This window comes from Podarcis pityusensis (assembly GCF_964106645.2).
Source record: "Podarcis pityusensis genome assembly, chromosome: 7".
Classification (NCBI taxonomy): Eukaryota; Metazoa; Chordata; class Lepidosauria; order Squamata; family Lacertidae; genus Podarcis; species Podarcis pityusensis.
The window spans coordinates 62,138,485-62,158,107 of NC_138031.1; the positions used below are offsets into that span (position 1 = coordinate 62,138,485).

The following is a 19,623-nucleotide window of genomic DNA, read 5'->3' on the forward strand; positions in this document are numbered from 1 at the left end:
CGCTCTTCCCGCCCCCCATACGAGGAAGTCGAACGGGAAGCGCCAGTCAGTGAGGGCCGCGGCGCACGCGGGAGGCACAGTCTTCCGGCTCCTGATCAGGCGGGAGAAATAGACAACCCCACGCCGCACAGCTATTAAGGACCTCCGCGTCATTAGGTGCCGCCGAAAGGCTGAGAAATGGAGCTGTTAGGGGGCTGCTACGAACAGGTACTCTTCGGGTTCGCGATACAGCCGGGTGAGGTAAGAACTGTATTTAAATAAAAAAAAAAAAAAAAACCAAACGAAAGCGGGGGGCGGGGTTGGAAAGAGCAAAAAGTGGCGCGCTGTGCACTTACAGCGCGAGGGCCGCATGCGCGACGCACGCCACGCGAGATGCGACGCGCACGAGGGTCACGGGGGAGCTTCGCTGGCTCGCCTCGTCTTGCTCAAAGGCTTCCTTCCCAGAAGCCTTCGCGGCATTAGCCACGCGCAGCTCCCTCGTGGGTTCGAATGTTGCCGAGAGGTGGTGGCGAGGAAAGGGCGTCTTCCTCCCGCCCATGGGAGGAACCACGAGGGTCATCTAGTCCAACCCCCTTGCAATGCAGGAATACTTTTGCCCGACGTGGGATTCGAACCCACGACCCTGAGCTTAACAGCTTCGTGCTCTACCGGCTGAGCTATCAAATCCTCCAACATTTAGGGATGTCCTATTCTGGTGGTGTTGTTGTTTATGCCCCGCCCATCTGACTGGGCTGCCCCAGCCATTCTGGGTGGCTTCCAACATCTATAGGAACAAAATAAAATACTAAATATTTAAATACTTACCTCTACAGCCTTCAGATGGCTCCGGGGTCTTGATAACTCCATACCATCCAACGTTTCTCCAATGAAAACAGAGACGTCCTGAGGAAAAGCAGGACATTCCAGGATCAAATCAGAATCCGGGATGATTTCTGTAAATCCAGGACTCTCCCTTCAAAAATAGGGACACTTGGAGGGTCAGTTATTCCCCACTTTCCTCCAACTAAATGAGATCAAGGCGGCATCCCCATTTATCCTCACATCAAGTCTGTGAGGTAGAGATTATGACAAATTTCGATTGCAACAAATTTTGCAGACATTTCCTTGATTGAACATGGAATGTTTTGTGTGCTCTGTGCACATTCTGGTCTTGATCCCAACACAGTTCATCCTAGCTAACGGTTACAGATGGGTAGCCGTGTTGGTCTGCCATAGTCGAAATAAAAAAATTCCTTCCTGTAGCACCTTAAAGACCAACTAAGTTAGTTCTTGGTATAAGCTTTCGTGTGCATGCACACTTCTTCAGATGCACACTTCTTCAGGTATCTGAAGAAGTGTGCATGCACACGAAAGCTTATACCAAGAACTAACTTAGTTGGTCTTTAAGGTGCTACAGGAAGGAATTTTTTTATTTCATCCTAGCTAAGTCCCTTTTAGAACTATGACAGTTTGTCACTCCTATAATTCCATTGCTTTCATGGAACTTGTTGATGAATAGGATTAGCTGCATCACGCCCTCTGAAGATTAGTTCCCTTTTTCTGTTTTAAAAATTGGGATATCATTAGCAAATAACAATTGTTCTTTTATGTTTCATCTTCAGAACTGGTCAGCTCTTCCTGATTTCACCCACCATGCTCACACTGCTTCACTGTCCACAGTAGCTGTGAATGACAGATATGTAGTCACTGGCAGCAAGGATGAAACCATACAAATCTACGACATGAAAAAGAAAGTAGAACATGGGGCACTAATGCAACACGATGGTAAGGGGCTTATCATTCTTGTATTAGTTGCAGGGATTGGGTTTGAGATATGTTAGTGGGAGTTGGTTCTGAGCATGACTTAAGTACAGAAATATATGAAGAAGCTTACAAATATTTGCCCTGATCCAGAGGTTGCAAGCATAGAGGCTTCCTGATTCACTTCTGTAGTATTAATAAAAAGGGAAGCCAGCTCCAGCAGGTGCCCCATGTGCATGTTGAAGTGCCTGTGGGATTCTGGATCAAGGGCACAGCCTTTAATCCAGCACATGGTAAAATGCACGTGCCAACCTTATTTCAAGGGTTTGTTTCCAATTCTAAGCAGCATACACAGAAATAATTTTCATGGATTTCAGTGGACTCTAATTCAAAGTGGTACTGAGAACTGCAGGGCTCCTATACAGCAAATGATAGCCATAAGCTTCCAAACATAATTTAGCATGTGCAGTTTTGCAGGGCATATCTAAATCTGCTATGCTTCAAAATTATCATTTTGAAATGTAGAAGACATGTTTTAGTTCAAGATACATTAAATGTAACTGATTTGCATGGGTTTTCAGGCACTGTAACCTGCTTGGAATTCTATGGAAGTTCACATCTATTGAGTGGAGCTGAGGATGGTTTAATATGCATTTGGAACACAAAAAGATGGGAGTGCTTAAAGTCCATTAAGGCACACAAGTAAGTATTGTTTTCTTCTTCTTCTTTTAAAGAAAGTGTATGGCTTAATTTCAGAGTTGCACAAGAAGCTTTCTTATGCTCTCTTCCCCTGCAACCATTCCAAAACAACTTTTCCAAAGAATCCAAAATGGCATGGTACGGAAGGCTATGGTGGGTGGTGGAAATTGGATAGGAACACCTTGCAGAAACTACATCCCATGCTGTTCTGGAGGGTTTCTTGAAGCTGTTTACAAGCCTATATATTTATCACACGTGTGCGGTAAGCAGAGAATGCAGCATAAAACAGTTGTAAAATATCGTTATGAAACAACTTATCAGAAAAATAGTATCAGAATCAAGCAACAACCAAGACAGCCTAAGTTTGTTACTGCCCCCAAACTCACCTAAACAACTAAGAAAACGCAGTAGGGTCAGGTTTTTCAATTAGGGAGTTCAAGTACTCCACTGAAGTGTAACAACTGAGGGTGCTCCAGGGGTAGTCAACCTTTTTATACCTATGACCCACTAATGCATCTTTCTTGATGGGAAGATTTCCTTACTGCCCACCAGTGCTCGATGGAAGGAGGATTCAGTTTGTTCTTTAGAACCCCCTACCGCCCACCTAGAGTCCTGAAACGCCCACTAGTGGGCGATAGGGACCAGGTTGACAGTCCCTGCTCTAGTCTGAACTGTCACTGATACTATTTCCCAAGGTTGTAGAATCTGGATACATCAGAGTTGGGAGCTTCTTGTTTTTTAAGCTGTTTGTATCTCACTCTTAATCAAAAAGATCTCAGGGTGGATAACAGTCAAACTAAAAATAATAATATCAATATATAACACCCCCCCCCCAAGAATATATATAAAAACACAATATATCCACCATCTCTCAGCTGATAGTTAGCATTAGTTTTCAGAAGCCTGTGAAGTCATGCCGTGTTTTAAGCCAGTACTTGAATAACAGTGAAATTGCCAACTGGATTGCAGGGGGCAGGGGGTTCAAAAGCCAGGGTGCCACTACAGAAAAGATATCCCCGCACGTCACCCCCACAAATATAGTTCCTAATGGCAGGATGCAAAAGACGGCCTTAATTCATGGGCAACATTTAATTATTATTGCTAGTGAGTTGGCGGGAGTAATGAATCTTGACTTTCATTTCCTCTTTTATCAGGGGACATGTGACATCTTTTTCTATTCATCCTTCTGGGACGTTAGCTTTGTCAGTAGGAACAGACAAGACGTTAAGGTGAGTCGGAAGTTTGCAACTTCAGAAACATTCATTTTAGTTTTATTTAAAACTTTAGATTCTTCTTTTCTGTAAACTCAAAGCAATTAACAAGTGATACAAATTCAAAAAGAAGTCCCAGAGGGGGGAAAAACATTAAATTGTTCATTTTTTAAAACTGGTTAATTCTTCCCTCCGAAATATGTTTATTAAGCATCTTGTTTTTCAGAACATGGAACCTTGTAGAAGGAAGATCTGCATTCATAAAAAATATAAAACAAAGTGAGTATATCCCCTTTGCATTTTGTCGTATTCTGTAATTATAGAAATGTCCGTGCATTGCCAAATACCATGTGTGTCTCATTTTTTAGTTCAGTGTCCACAGTTATTGTGTCCTTGGATTTGTGATACAGCCCTGAAAACTCTGAGAATCTCTATTTTTTACACAAATGTTTCAATGTCCCCAGTGCCTCATAATCTCCATTGCCTCAAGATCACATTGAACGCTATTATAAGTCACCAGCCTTCTTGCGAGCAATTGTTCCTGGCAGAAACATCATTCCCATCCTGAGTCCTATCTCTCCTCTGAGCCCTTCAAAGCCCCTATCAATCTATGTTAATGGCTCTCAAGTTCTTAGTCTCCTATATTCTGGAGTTACCTGTTGAGTGCCTCCAAGCAGTCTTTCTTGCTTCATGCCTCTTTCTCTTCAGCATAGCTAGGATTTGGTTTTTCTGTTAGGAGTGCTTCTAATGTCTTTGCACTGGTGGCATCTATGAAGGCAAAATAGTTAAACCATGCTCCCCAGCACACCACCTAAATCTTCAGAAGGTCTTAGGATCCTTCGGACAGCATGGGAGATGAAATGGGGTCCTGCAGGAAATCATCTCCTTGACAGAAGCCTCTGCTGGATGAGAGCCTTCCTTGAACACAAGGAACACCACTGGCTACATGTTTTCCAAAGCAGAATCATTAAGGAAACTTTGGTTTATAGATAACTAATATATTTGCCTTTTTTATATCTTTATAGCCAACATTCTTTTAAAAGACGTAAAAACAAGGCAAAAATTTTACATAGTGGGGTATATGTAATGTTTCGTACTGTGAATAAGTATTTGTAGAGCATCACATTTGAAAAGAATCTTTGTCTAAGAGAGATGTTCTAGCAATATTCAGAAGGGAACTAGGAGGGGGGTCAGTAGCTTAACAATGTCCAAGATGTTTCATTTCTCTATTTGGCTTAGATTGCTGATAACATTCAGTATTAGGACTCAGCTACAGTGGTACCTTGGTTTACAACCATAATCCATTCCGGAGGTCTGGATATAAACCGAAACAGGTTGTAACCCAAGGCGCACTTTCGCCAATGGGGCCTCCAAAAAAATGGGTTGTAATCCAAAAAAAGGGACACACACTTCTGGGTTTGACATGGTTGTAATCCAAAACTGTTGCAGACCAAGGTACCACTGTTTACAGCTGCAAATAAAACATTTTAAATGTGTTTTAAGTGCAGTATACAATGTGACACTTTATGGCGATGGTGAGCCTTATGGAAAATTATTTGTATTTTTAAAAACACTTTAAAAAAAACATTTTCTGAATGTTTTCTATATGTGTGTAGATTCCATCTTAGATTTCCTTATTTTGTTTGCAGTAAAGTGATTATTTGGTGTCTATTTGAAATTAATATTTTATAAAATCTGTATCATTTTTCCTCTTAACGTAGATGCGCATCTTGTTAAATGGTCACCCAGTGGTGAGGTATACGTGGTAGTTATAGCTAACAAAGTGGATATATACAACCTTGAAACTGCTTCTATTTCTGGCACCATTGTTGCAGAAAAGAGAATATCTTCAGTAAAGTTTCTTACAGTAAGTAGTAATGCAGTGTTAAAGTAAGTAAAGCATTTTAAATAAATTAAATCTGATTTATGTTTTCTTCACCTTTTCTTTCAGGATTCCATACTTGCTATTGCAGGAGATGAAGAATTTGTACGGTTATTTAATTGTGAATCTCAAAAGTGCCTTTGTGAATTTAAAGCTCATGAAAAAAGGTATTTTATTTCTGAAACATAATAGAAAGGATATTATGCATGCTTTGGCTCAACTTTTAGGAGTATATAATAGTCAGTTTTTAATTTTTTCTCTTTGGATTCTTGTTTTGTATTTTCATTATGAATGTGCCATAGTTTAGCACTTCAATTTTTTTTACTGATTTTAACATGGAAGAATGCATGTGTTTAAACCAGTAGTACTTTAAGTGGTTAAATAGGGCTGAATTGTGTCCTATCGCCAGTTTTCTTAGTGCTTGCTGCTGTTTAATTTTTACCGATTTTATTGGGATATTTCATACCAACTATTGATCCATAGAGTAAAAGAGATCTACACTTTTGAAATGGAAGGCTTACATATTCTGGTGACTGCATCCAGCGATGGATACCTTAAGATGTGGAGTCTTGATCTTGAGAAGGTTTGTATATTACAAAGCTAAGTGCACCATTCATGGTTGAATCCTAAATTCCAAGAAGTGCAGTCCTAACTTACCGTATTTTTCGCCCTGTAGGACGCACCGCCCCATAGGACGCACCTAGTATTTTTTGGGGGGGGGGGGAATAAAGAAAAAAAAATTATTTCCCCCCCAGGCACGGGGCTGGCGCGGGGGAAGCCCAAGCTTCCCCTGACCCCAGCCCCCAAAACAGCCTGCTATCCGCAAGCCTAGGGAGCTGCGCCGGTCTCCCCAGGCTTGCGGAGAGCTGCGCGAAGCCCAGGAGCGCTCCTTAGCGCGCCCCAGGCTTCGGAGTGCAGGCAGCTCTGCGCGCCCAGCGCGAAGCCGCACCGGGCTCCCGAAGGTTGCAGAGAGTTGTGCGCCGCCCGGGAGTGCAGTCAGCTCTGCGCAACCCTCCGGGTTTGCTGAGTTTTCCAAATTTGCTGGCATATTGAGTGTAGCACCTTAACAGCATCATCGTTTAAAATTTTAAATAGTTCAGCTGGAATACCATCACTTCCACTGGCCTTGTTATTTGCAGTGCTTTCTAAGGCCCATTTGACTTCACTCTCCAGGATGTCTGGCTCAAGGTCAGCAACCACACTACCTGGGGTGTACGAGACATCCATTTCTTTCTGGTATAGTTCCTCTGTATATTCTTGCCACATCTTCTTGATTTCTTCTGCTTCTGTTAGGTCCTTTCCACTTTTGTCTTTTATTATGGTAATCTTTGTACGAAATGTTCCTTTCATATCTCCAATTTTCTTGAACAGATCTCTGGTTTTCCCCATTCTGTTGTTTTCCTCTGTTTCTTTGCATTGCTCGTTTAAGAAGGCCTTCTTGTCTCTCCTTGCTATTTTTTGGAAATCTGCATTCAATTTCCAGTATCTTTCACTATCTCCCTCGCATTTTGCTTGCCTTCTCTCCCCCGCTATTTGTAAGGCCTCGTTGGACAGCCACTTTGCTTTCTTGCATTTCCTTTTCATTGGGATGGTTTTCGTTGCTGCCTCCATCCATAGTTCTTCAGGCACTCTGTCCACCAAATCTAAATCCTTAAACCTGTTCCTCACTTCCACTGTGTATTCATAAGGGATTTGACTTAGATTATATCTTAGATTATTCTTTGTTACTCGCCTTAATTTTTTTAAAAAACTGAAAGACTCTATCTAAATAGTAATATAATGCAACAATACCTGGAGTTCCCAGGGAAAAAGGAATTAAGCATTCAACTGTTCTGGGGATTGTCATTCTGTGAGGGGAATATGGGTCGCCTAACAATTCTCAGCACCTTTACCAAACTACAGTTCCCAGGATTCTTTGGGTGAAGCCATGACTTGTAACTTGCAACTTGCAACCTCCAACTGCTCTGAGACTCCAGCTCCCATTTGTCCAAGCCAATATGACCAATGGTCAGAGATTATAGGAGTTGTAGTCCCGAAGGTTGCGCAGAGCTGCGCACCGCCCAGGAGTGCAGGCAGCTCTGCGCAACCCTCCGCAGCCCGGCACGAAGCCTGTATTCGCCCCATAGGACGCACACACATTTCCCCTTCATTTTTGAAGGGGGAAAAAGTGCGTCCTATAGGGCGAAAAATACGGTATTTCATTGGTGTTTAATAGCCACAATCTCAGCTAGCCGTGACGTCAGTGGGAAGTGTACTTCTGAGTAAACACAGCTAGGATTATGTTACAGGTGTGCCTATGGCAGCCAAGTGAAAAGAGAAGACACAGCTTTTACACCTTTAAGAGTTGTGTAGAAGAGGGCATTTCAGCAGGTAAGCTACATCTTCTGAAATTCCGTCATCAATACAAATATTATTGGTGTAAGCTCTTCTCTTTTTTTATCTGGCCATCCAAGTTGTGACCATCCTATCTTGGTTTGTTTGAAGAGTTATTTTGCTGTTAGTTTCACAGGGTGCGGATTCAACCTACGGGAACATATGGAAGATTCCTTATAGTTAGTCAGCCCATTGGTCCATGTTGCTTAATAGGGTCTAATGTGCACTGCTTGGCAGCAGCTCTCCCAAAATTCCAGACAGGATTCACTCTCAGTCCTACCTAGAGATGCCAGGAATTAAGACTTAAGCACTTGGAGTTTTCTCCGTTGCTGCTACAGAACAACATGGTTTCTGGGATTTACATTAACCATTTCTTTTCCCCTCCCTTCAGATTAATAATTCCCCGTCATTGCTGTGTGAAGTCAATACTAAGGCCAGGCTTACCTGTTTAGCAGTTTGGCACAAAAGAGGTTCAGAAACCAAGAAGATCCCCAATGAAGCCACAACATCTTCTCAAGGTATCATAAAGCTTTCCTGGACTTCTGTTAAGTTTTCAGCTATAGGTAATACAGCAATGACTTGTTTAAAAAAGGGTTGATCTATATTAACCAGATCCTACCATAAAGTATGTTTACAACGTTTTGGGGACAAGTGATTTTGGCTCTCATCAAACCAGTTCTCTCTGCAGAGTTGAAAAATGCACAAGTCCAATGATAGTTTGATTCAAGTTATTATTTAGACAAGGGTGGTCATGGAGGTTGCTGTTCATACATTCAACAAAAAAACAACAACTGGTTATTTTGTAAAATGTAGAGTTGACTCCAGTTTGTCCCTCCATTCATCTTTGCCCCAGAGATGCTTCTGTAAGTAGTTAGTGTTTGGGACTGTTTTCTCTTTTCCTCTGCAGTTCTAGAGAAGTAGGGGAACCTTTGGAATGGATGTGGGTAGCTGCAGGAGAAATTTGTGAAAATATTCTCTCTCTGCCTTCCGTTCGTGGAAGCCTCCCCTGGAAGAAGGAGCCTTCCATGTGTAGAGGGACACACTTGAATACTTTCCAGTGTATTTAAAGCATTACATCTTTAAATTTAACAATGAATAACTTCATTTTGTTTCAGCGCATGAAGAGGAGCAACCATTGATAAAGAAAAAGAAAATTGGTTGGGCTGAGTGTGATAAGTCATCAGAGGGTGGTGGCCAAGAAACCCTCAAGAAAGGAAAATCGGCTGGTGTACAGCAGAAGAAGAAAAAGATAATGCAGAAATTAAAGTGAATATGTCACTACCATTTGCAATTCTAATCCTATAATAAATTGCCACCAACCACTGTACACTTCATTTCCGGCACAATTTTTTATTTAATTGCAATATTATGGCTATGCATTCATGGCAATTTGATCTGTTAATATTTATAGAAAGGAACCATTTTTATTTAAGCTGGGAGCATTTCCAGATCCTATGGCCAAATGTTTTTACAGAGGAGGAAACATTTTATGTTGTTAAATAAATATTTTATATAAAACACCTGAAACGTTCTATTGTAGTGGTTGAATTTGTAAGTTTTGGAAGAACAAGTACAGAAATCTTCCTAGTATGAAAATAGTTTTAAATTATTACTATAGGGTGATATGCTTGGATTCAACATGCCACGTTAGTTACGATGAAGTTATTTTGTGGTTCATTTATATAATGCTTTTTTGCCCAAAGGCTCCCAAAGTATAAGCAGAATATTAATACAAATTACAAACAGGAGAGAAGCACAATAAGTAAAAAGGTAAAGGACCCCTGAGAGTTAAGTCCAGTCGCAGATGACTCTGGAGTTGCGGCGCTGATATCGCTTTACAGGCCGAGGGAGCCGGCATTTGTCCGCAGACAGTTTTTCCAGGTCATGTGGCCAGCATGACTAAGCTGCTTCTGGCGCAACGGAACACCAAAACCAGAGCAGCGCACAGAAACGCCGTTTACCTTCCCACTGGAGTGGTACCTATTTATCTACTTGCACTTTTTGGTGTGCTTTCGAACTGCTAGGTTGGCAGGAGCTGGGACTGAGCAACAGGAGCTCACCCCATTGCAGGGATTCAAACCGCCAACCTTCTGATCGGCAAGCCCTAGAGGCTCAGTGGTTTAGACCACAGTGCAATATAAAAAAGCAAAACCACTGAATGCCCACCAATCATACTGGAGATACATTTGTGAGTGTCATTCATGCTCTCGCCATAGAGGCAGCTCCTCCGCCCTCTCCTTGGCAATTAGAAGTCAGGTTAACACACCCACACCCTAGGGTTGCAATATTTCATAGATTCAGGACAAAGCGCTGCCTTTCGGAAATTCCCCATATGGCAGCCGTACCACACCCTGACTCTTCCAATTCAACTTGGGAGCAATCCCACTGACTCCCCACTGGCATATTTTGCTTCCTACTAGACCTTTTGATGACAGTGAGTACAAAGTACTTTGAGTACAAAGGCATAGGGTTGCACTATGGACAGAACTAGAATCTTCTCGCATAAATGTAATGGCCTATTGGGATTCTTTTCTGTTTTACTTTGATTGCAACAGTAGTGCAGCAACCAACTTCCTATTCTTATCTGACTGCCCAGTTCATACAAGCAACTTGTTATCTAACTGAAGCCATAATAATTTTCAGGGTCCATTTAGCTCACTATTGCCAGCACTGACTGGACAGTAGGGTTTCAGGGAGGAAGTGTTCCTGGACCCACTTGGAGATGCTGGGGATCAAACCTGGGACATTCTGCATACAAAACTCCAGCAGGGAGTCCATGCAATCCTAAATTTGCCTACTTACACAAGTAAATCATACGGAGTTTAATGTGATTTATTCCCAGATAAGCATTTCTAGGATTGCAGTCAAAGGCCAGATCCATATGTTTAAAACACCTGGCTTTCCCAAAGAATGCTGGGAGTTGTAGTTCTCAGAAGAGGAAACTACAGTTCCCACGATTCTTTGGGGTCATGTGCTATAATGTACCACTTTTACCACTAAAAATAAATAAATAAATAAAACTACAGGGTGTTGTGAGGATAAAATTAAATAAATAAATCAAAGTATGGTGTGGACCTGCGCTTAATTCCTACCCAGCAAATGTACTTGGGGCTTCAACGTGCCTTAACCAGCCCTGAAGATTCCAATGAAGGTTTTTAATTTGTTGCAATGTTCGGTGTGGATTTCAAGGTTGCAAGAACCCCCCCCCCTTGCCCCTGTAAAACAGGCTCTCTCTCTCTAATATTCCGGAGAAACTAAAAAGAAAAGTCACTGTTTAGAGCTCGTCTCTTTTATGCGTTCAAAGATTAGTTTTGGATGCAACCATTGGGGATTGCACCAGCAGGGTGGAAAAACGCTTTTGCAATGGCTCAGAGGAATGTTCTGATGCTTGGCTTTGCCTTTAATGAAATAAGCACACACACACACACACCCGGCTATGGTACGTTTGGGTTGACGTAGTAGCTTTCTGTAAGAAAACCGAAGGGCAAGTCGCTGCTTGGCCACGATTTTGCAAATACAACTCGGGTTGTTGCTCTGATTGGCCCGCGGTCACGTGCGTTGCTGTTTTGTAGTTCTCCCATTGCCCGGCGGGTTCGATATTTGCACGGCTTGGTTTTGTTCTGTTCCTACGTTGTGACTCTTCTGCTGCTCCTGCAGAGTAAGTGACTTTATTCATGGAGATCCCTGCCCCGGTTTTTCTCTTCTTTTCTTAGAATAAGGCAGCAGCCAGCGAACTGGCTTTGTACTGAACCTTTTGTGAATACTGTATATATAATAGTTGGTGAACAGTAAAGGGATCCTGCGCGGACATAGATGGAAATCGGATTAATATCAGAGGGTAGTGTTTCCCCCCCATTACAGAAATTCAGAGTTTTAATAAAATAATGCCTTATCGATCTAAATTGGAGCTTTTGATTAAGAGTGCAGATTCACAGAACTCTTTCTAAGCCTGAGTGTTCCAAGATTTCAAAACAAAACCACAGAGAATTCTCTACTTCCAAGAAAAATTCCCCTCCAACAGATATCTAAATATGAGTAACATGTGCGTTTATTTTGAAAATAATTTTCAGAGAACTCTTTGCTGCTAATTACATGAAGTTAGAAGAACTTTTTATAGACTGACCTGAAATTAAATAAATTACTACATTTTGAATTCCACCATTGCAAGGAGTATATGGTATAGTTTTAGCCTCACAACCACACAGTGAGTTAAGTTCAGACTGAGGATTATGTATGTTTTCCTTTAATCGGTTTCCCTCTCCCCCATAATTTCAAAATTTAGAAGAGCATGCTAAGGAAATGTAACTTTATAAGTCTATTATTATTTAAGTCTGCAGGTGTTTAGCAAACCAATGTATAAACCCAACATTAAAGATGAGTCTGTTGAATTCATTTCATATTTCTGTGTCCATTCCTGGTAAATGTACTTACAAACACATCTTACATTGCTCTTTTCAGCAAGTGTTTTACAATCCTTACTTCATTTCTCTCCTCTACAGTTTCTTTTGAGAGGTAAAGAATTGCTATTTGCATGGAACACCATTTTCGATTGGTTTCTCCAAAACCACTCAATAAATCCAAGACCAAGCTAATATATTTTTTTCCTTTTGAAAAAGTGTTTCCCCCCTTATTATTTCTTAAATTAATATACTGCTCTCCATCCAATGATCACAAGGTACCTTAAGGTATAAAAACACAAAAATACATAACCAAAATCCCCCCACATTTAAAGGCCCATAAATTGGGGGTTTTCTTCTAAGCAAGTGGGGTTTTTTCATGAGCTCTGTCAAAATAATCCGAAACAATGGAGGCTGTGAGCAGGAATATGTTAAATTGTCATTTACCTGCAGTAATCAAGCTTGGGAGAATTTATAGAGTTCTAGTCTTGTCTTCTATATTTTATGGTTACCCTTATGCCTGAAACAATTTAAATTGGTATTTGGTGGGCAGGCCAGTAACTTCTGAGACCTTATTTGCAAGGCTGAGAATATGACAAATGCTGTGTCCTAGGAAGGACAGTCTACACTTAAGACAGTTTTAGCACAAGGTGCAAAAAGTCAATTTGTATCTGATTTCCATTCGTTACAAACATTTACCACATACATTTCTCTATTGCATTCCAGAATGGGGTTGGACTGGATTGGTTTTGGCTATGCAGCTTTAGTGGCTTCTGGCGGGATGATTGGCTATGCAAAAGCAGGTATAGTATTGATGTCTCCTCACAGTCTTGTTTTCTGGTATTAAATAGCCATTCCAAACCTGGTGCCCTCCAGCAGCTATTGGACTCCAGTTCCCATCAGCTCTAGCTAACAGAACCAATGGTCAGGGATAATGGGAGTTGTAGCCCCACACATCTGCTGGGCACCAAGTTAGGAAAAGCAGAATTATATTCTCTGAAATGGAGGTCCCTCTTGTAAAAACGGAAAACTTCCAACTATGCATGCCTACTATCAGTCTATATACAGATATCAAGCTGCTGTTACTAGTTTTTGCTGTAGGGTGCTGATTAGCAGTTGTAGGGAACTGACACCCTTCCTACGAGAAAGTGCACAGTCAGAGCTATGCTGATAATCTACAGTCTCAAGACCCAAAACGTTTGCGTGTTGCAAGCCACATTGTTTTCCCCTGACTTGCACACAGTGCCCATCGAGGTGTTACATATTCACTAAAATTTTACTCAGAGTAGTACTGAAATTAATGAAGATTAGGTCCAACAATTTCAATGGGGCTACATAAAACTAAGTTAAATACCACCCATGGTTATTTGAACAAACATGTTGCTCTGTGATTCTGACATGTAGATTTTCACCTCTGCAGCACAGCTAAACAGTGTATCTTGTGTTGCAATGGCATATTGTTAGCATTGACAGAACTTACCTACTCTGCCTAGAAACAAGAACTTCCTTAACGTTTTTAGGGAAGCAGAAAAACCCCTCAGAAAAAAACAATATGTGTTTTCTTACCAAACCTAACACATGCATGCAACTACCTAGGCAGCAAGTAATGTATTTTGTGTTCATAGAGGGAAATAATTGTGGGGTTTTTTTTTCTCCCCATGTTTTTTTTTTCCTACAGATGAATAATTTAACAAGAAAGGTCTCTCAAGAACTGACGGTAGCAGTTCTGTAACAATAGCCGTTCGGGGCATACTTTTCTCTGGGCTTGCATGTATAACTTCCATTAACCTTGATGGAAAATCGATGTATTGATTTGTGATGATAATCTTCACGTGATGAGGGGCTTCTTACAGGATTCTTCTTGCAGCATTTTGAGTAGTTGGAATGATGGTTAGAGACATAATGGTCGCTGAGAATAAGTGTCAAGGTGGGGGGGGTGAACCCAGATGGAATTTCTTTTTGGTTTCTTCATTTTAACTTCTCTGTGGCTGGAAGGCAAGCAAATCGAAATTTAAAAGAGGGAAGCAACAACCTAATGCCATGTTTTTTAAGATATCTAGGAGAAGAGATCTAAGTATTTGAATTCCAGGACTGGCTTTTTATTCACAAGGGCATTATGAAAATGACAGATCACACACTGATTATGAGAATAACAAATCATTCCAGGTCATTTCAGTGGCATGATGGAAGGAAGGCAGAATGCCTAGACAGAAAATACTCAAGGCTGTTTTAACAGTGCCCTTGATGCTTCAAGTCCAATTAGGTTTGACCTGCAAATGGACAAGTGGTGTTAGAAATCGGTGCTGAGTGCTCCCTTAAGCCTTATTAAAGGGACCATTCACCAGTAGCCAAAGGTGGTGACATTTCATCAATTTCGTTTGCAGGTCACCTCTTTATATATAAACTGATAATGGAAGTAGAAGCAGCCTCCTGAGGCCACTTTCCTAGAATAGTGCAGGATTATCCTTTGCCCAGAGTAACTGTACTAAGGGCTCATTTAAAAGGACACTAAAGTGAATGTTGAGTCACACCAAAGTAAATATTGAGTTTTACTATGGGGAAGTTGTGAGGAGACAACAGAAAGAACAGGGGGTATGTGCTTGTTTGCTTTTTAAGGTAGATTTCTATTTCTGGTTTGTAGGCTAGCCCGATGTAATGTCAAACTTCGATGTGATCAAACCATAAAGTGAGAGAGGGAATCAGAGTGCATGAGAGAAGGAGCGAGTATCTATGTTCAGCACCTGGACAAAAAAACAGGCCATGGTTTGCTGTTATATGTGAACAATGTCTTCATCTTTGAGTAGATGAACAATACTACTAGCCTTTTTTATTATGTGAAAAATATGTTCATCCTTCAAGTATTTAAAAGGGGAAATTTAAATAGTTGGGGTAAACCTTACCTGTTTCCCAGATGGCACATATGATTATGAGGTTAGCATAGTGCACTGGTTTTCCATCTGGTGGGCTGCAGCCTGATTCAAGGTGGGTTGCAATAGGAGTTTAAAAATGGGTCCTCAAATGCATGTTTTGATGACAAGTGGGTTCTTAGTCTGAATAGGTTAAAGATATCTGGGACAGCAGATATCACACATTTTGTAAGGCAGGATTTTTCATGTTTTTCAGACCTAGGATTCACTTTCAATACCAACAGGCAACATTGCACCTACTCAATATTTATTTTATTTTTTACAATATACAGTCATCTTTCTCCTCTGTTTTTAGCATGCACTACCTTCCTTTGCCTTCGCTTACCAAAACCTTCAAAGAAAATGGTGGTCCCACTGGTGCGACCAACTTTGGTGTGGCTTACATGCAGATCTGACCCCACCAGTTCAGGGCTTGCGCTATAAAGCATCAGATCAATTCAAATATTAAACATTTGAGCAATGCTTTTTTTTAGCTGAAAATTGATTAGAACAGAATAAATTTTGTTGGTTTGGTTTATATACCCCGTTTGTATCTACAGCTTAACAAACATTACTTGTTTTATTTATTCCAGGTAGTGTCCCATCTTTAGCTGCTGGCCTTCTTTTTGGGAGTTTAGCAGGACTTGGAGCTTACCAGCTTTCTCAAGACCCAAAAAACATTTGGCTTTCACTGAGTAAGCATAACTGGGAAAATGTGTATATGTGAATTACGTAAAAAGTAACTCTTAACCTTTGAATGCATCTAATGCATTTTATTTCATTGGTGTACTATAACAACAGCAACAAAACCACTTGATACAAGCAGCAAAGTTAAATACAGTGGTACCTCTGATTAAGAACTTAATTCGTTCTGGAGGTCCGTTCTTAACCTGAAACTGTTCTTAACCTGAGGTACCACTTTAGCTAATGGGGCCTCCCGCTGCCGCTGCACGATTTCTGTTCTCATCCTGAAGCAAAGTTCTTAACCCGAGGTACTATTTCTGGGTTAGCAGAGTCTGTAAACTGAAGCATCTGTAACCTGAAGAGTCTGTAACCCGAGGTACCACTGTACCAATTTTATCAGGAGGCTGATTTGGAATAAATATGGGGTCCTTTCTTGTGGTGTGTTGTGTGTTGTACCAGGAAGCTGATTCTGAAGCACACATAATTCATCATTTGATGAGTTAAATGAATTAAATGAATTCATCATTTGATGAATTAAATGAATTCATCATGTGATGAATTAAAGCAATCCTAAACACACTAACTAGGGAGCAACCCCATCCCAACACAGTAGGACATCATCATGGATGGTGGGAGTTGTAGTCCATCATCTGGAGGACAGCTGGTTCTCCATCCCTGCTCTGAGATATATCCCATGCTCCCAATTGTGTGCTGTGATGCAACTTGCAATTAGGAAAGTGCCTCTGAACATTCCTTAAGAGTACATTTTCTCAGCTGCTTAGCCCAATTGCACAGTGGCTTTTTCACTAGTTTTCTCCGAGGTTAGATTTTAGGTAGAAGTAGATTATTCATCTTACAGTTCATCATTTCTGTCTGGCTTTAATAATAATAATAATAATAATGTGTAATTTGAACTTGGTGTGAAATTTCTAGAGCATTTTGTTGATTAGGTGGTCAACAAATTTTCAAAATAAATATTAAATAATTGTTTGGTTGAAGTTGTTACTAAGGAGTGTAAAACGGTTACATTGGTACACATCTTTGAACTGTGTGTGTGTCCTTGTTTGTTTGCACATGTGACATAATAAAGTTGATAACTTGGCTTTTTTAATCATTCCCCTCAAGTGGGCAGAAACACCCCTGATATAATGCTGCTTCTGTTTCTATCTTTCAATTAGTTGCTTCTGGAACCTTAGCTGGTATTATGGGCATGAGATTCTACAACTCAGGGAAATTCATGCCTGCAGGACTGATTGCTGGTGCAAGGTATTATGCTGCATGTTTATTTTATGTATTTTCCTTTTGACATTAAGGCTGCATTCCTGTTGCATACATGCCAGTTAAAATCAGTGGGACATACCGGTACTTCTAAACAGGCACAGTTAGGATCAGGCTGTAATTTTAGTTTTATAGAATTGCATTCTAGGAACTGTATTGCATAACACTTTTTTGGGATAAGCAATTTTGTTGTGCATTTCGGTACTTTTTATTAGATAACAGCATTTTATTAAGCAAGATCTGGTTTAGGTTGACCCATTCTGTGGCTTTCAAGATTATACATGCCGCCACCTTTCGAAACCTTCTCTTCTCCCCCTGCTCCATCTCCTATTATCTATATTCCACTCATTGGCAACCAAAGCCTCCTATTAGCCATCCCTTCAGCCAATCAGCAGTTGACTTGTTGATAGCTTAATTAAAATTCTTAAGTCGCCTTTCTTAAACATGTCCCAAGGTGAGTTAACAGATATACAAAATACACAACATTGTAAAATGAAACAACAGTGAAACCATATAATACTAAAAGCATGCATTCCATATAAATTAACAAAACAGAACTGGTGTACTCTGAAGCCAAATCAACCTGGTGGCTACGTCTGCATTTCTCCAGGAAGGGAGATTTTCTCATTTGTACTGTAGACCCCTTGGGAGAAATGGGGGCACAGACTGTCTTAGCACTGCCAAAAAATGAGACAAGCATTACCTGGTCCTGAGGAACTGCATAGTTCCAGTTTGGGAAGGCTGAGAGTTGGGGCTACTGACATAATAGAGAACTACTGGACAACATGTTTGCTTTCTCCCATTTCTGTCCCAGCCTCCGAAATAAAATATTGGAGGTGTGTTGCACAGTCAGAAGAGCAATTGTGTAGGAGGCGGCTTCTCACAGTTCTGTCATATAGATAAACTTGACTACATTTTCCTTTAAAGCCTGCTGATGGTTGGGAGACTTGGACTGAAGATGTATGAGAAGCCACATGAAGGATAACAGGACCTCACACGAGGCTTGAGACACATGGATAAGAAGACTGAACACCAGGCACCAGGATGAATTTGCTATGGGAAAGAGAAGGACAAAGAAAGAGCACGCCCTAAATATCAAGGGCCCTAATTTTTAAAAACATATGATACAGGTCATTGACAGTGTCTTATTGTGTACAGAAATGTTTCCTTTTCACATTCTAGAAGTAACTACTGTTTATGATATGAAATTCAGTGTGGTATATTTGTTGTAGATGAAGACAATGTGTGTTGGCTGGAAAGGCAAAGGCAGGCTTTTGGCTTAACCGATAAAGAGATTATAAATTATAAGGCAGCAGGGAAGGCGTGGCTGAATGCAGTTGTTATCTGTTCTGCTGCATGGAAGCAGCAGAGAACAGCGTCGGCCTGGCTTCCACCATGGCCCATATTGCTTTATTCTTAAAGCTGTGGGAATAGTCCCTTATGCTGGTGTTCTGACGTAACAGTACTCTTCCAAATTCACGTAGTAATAACATTTACAAGAATGTATAACAAGGCGAATTTGATAGAGTCTGAGAGCCCTCACCTTACCTGCTTCTTTATAGCATGTCCAGGGAGCCTTTGTCGCTTCAGATGTTGTTGGATTCCAACTCCCATCAGCCTCAGCCAGTAGGGTCAATGGTCAGGGATGATGGGAGTTGTGATCCAGCAACCACTGGAAGGCCACAGCATACTCACCCCTCTTACATATAAGGATGTTTTTGCAGCCATTGTAAGTCGCTGCAGATGCCATCATAGTTTCAGCGGAGGAGAGGATCAGGCTTAACCCTGATGGAGTTTTCAGCTAGGAGCTTGCTTCTACAGAAACATAAGGGTAATATTTTTCTTACCATGTTAAGTAAAATGCTACTGGTTTTTGTTTTTGTTTTTAATTAAACAGATAGAATTATGGTAGTCAAAACTATTCTTTACTAGATTGGTATACTTTTGTGCTCTTCTTTTTTCAAACTTATTTTTATTATTATTTTTGAAAGATGCAGTCTTTGATCATATATCCATGTCTTATCTTTTTTAATATAATGAATTGGTGGGAAATATTGAATTCAATCCATATATGCTATTTTCTTACAGCATTAAACCCTATGCAGACGACTTGATGTTTCTGTTGTGATTGATTTAAAGGTAGCAATTGCTTTCGTAGTGTTTGTAACCAAATGGAAAAAAGTTTCCATAGTTATTCAACCAGACATTTTCACATCTTTGAGAATAATGGTGCAATGCCCAAAACATGGGAAGCTATTCAAATTGTGATTTGTATACTGGGTGTGACAGGGACACCGACATTTTAGTTAGGATAAACAGGATAAATCATTGTGTGATGCATCCATTAAGAGTGGAGGCTCAGGCAAAAACCTTAGTCTGATTGCCAGTGTGTAGAATGTGGGCCTGTGCTGTGTGATGGGCAGAAATTCAGCAGTGATCCTTTCCTATCTCTG

The 19,623-nt window shown here is 40.7% G+C and overlaps 2 protein-coding genes across 2 annotated transcripts; both read left to right on the forward strand.

Moving 5' to 3' along the window:
• Positions 1-22: 22 nt before the first annotated feature.
• PAK1IP1 (PAK1 interacting protein 1) lies at positions 23-9,432 on the forward strand. Its single transcript, XM_081014937.1, has 10 exons — positions 23-240; positions 1,602-1,764; positions 2,322-2,442; positions 3,594-3,668; positions 3,877-3,929; positions 5,372-5,517; positions 5,602-5,699; positions 6,016-6,115; positions 8,297-8,423; positions 9,021-9,432. Exons 1-10 carry the CDS (start codon positions 178-180, stop codon positions 9,173-9,175), a joined length of 1,101 nt encoding a protein of 366 aa, XP_080871063.1. The 5' UTR covers positions 23-177; the 3' UTR covers positions 9,176-9,432.
• Positions 9,433-11,391: 1,959 nt separating this feature from the next.
• Positions 11,392-19,284, forward strand: LOC308481174 (transmembrane protein 14C-like). Its single transcript, XM_081013180.1, has 5 exons — positions 11,392-11,563; positions 13,029-13,105; positions 15,802-15,903; positions 17,071-17,158; positions 18,098-19,284. The coding sequence occupies exons 2-5, from the start codon at positions 13,030-13,032 to the stop codon at positions 18,153-18,155; spliced, it is 324 nt and encodes a 107-aa protein (XP_080869306.1). The 5' UTR covers positions 11,392-11,563; position 13,029; the 3' UTR covers positions 18,156-19,284.
• Positions 19,285-19,623: the final 339 nt, after the last annotated feature.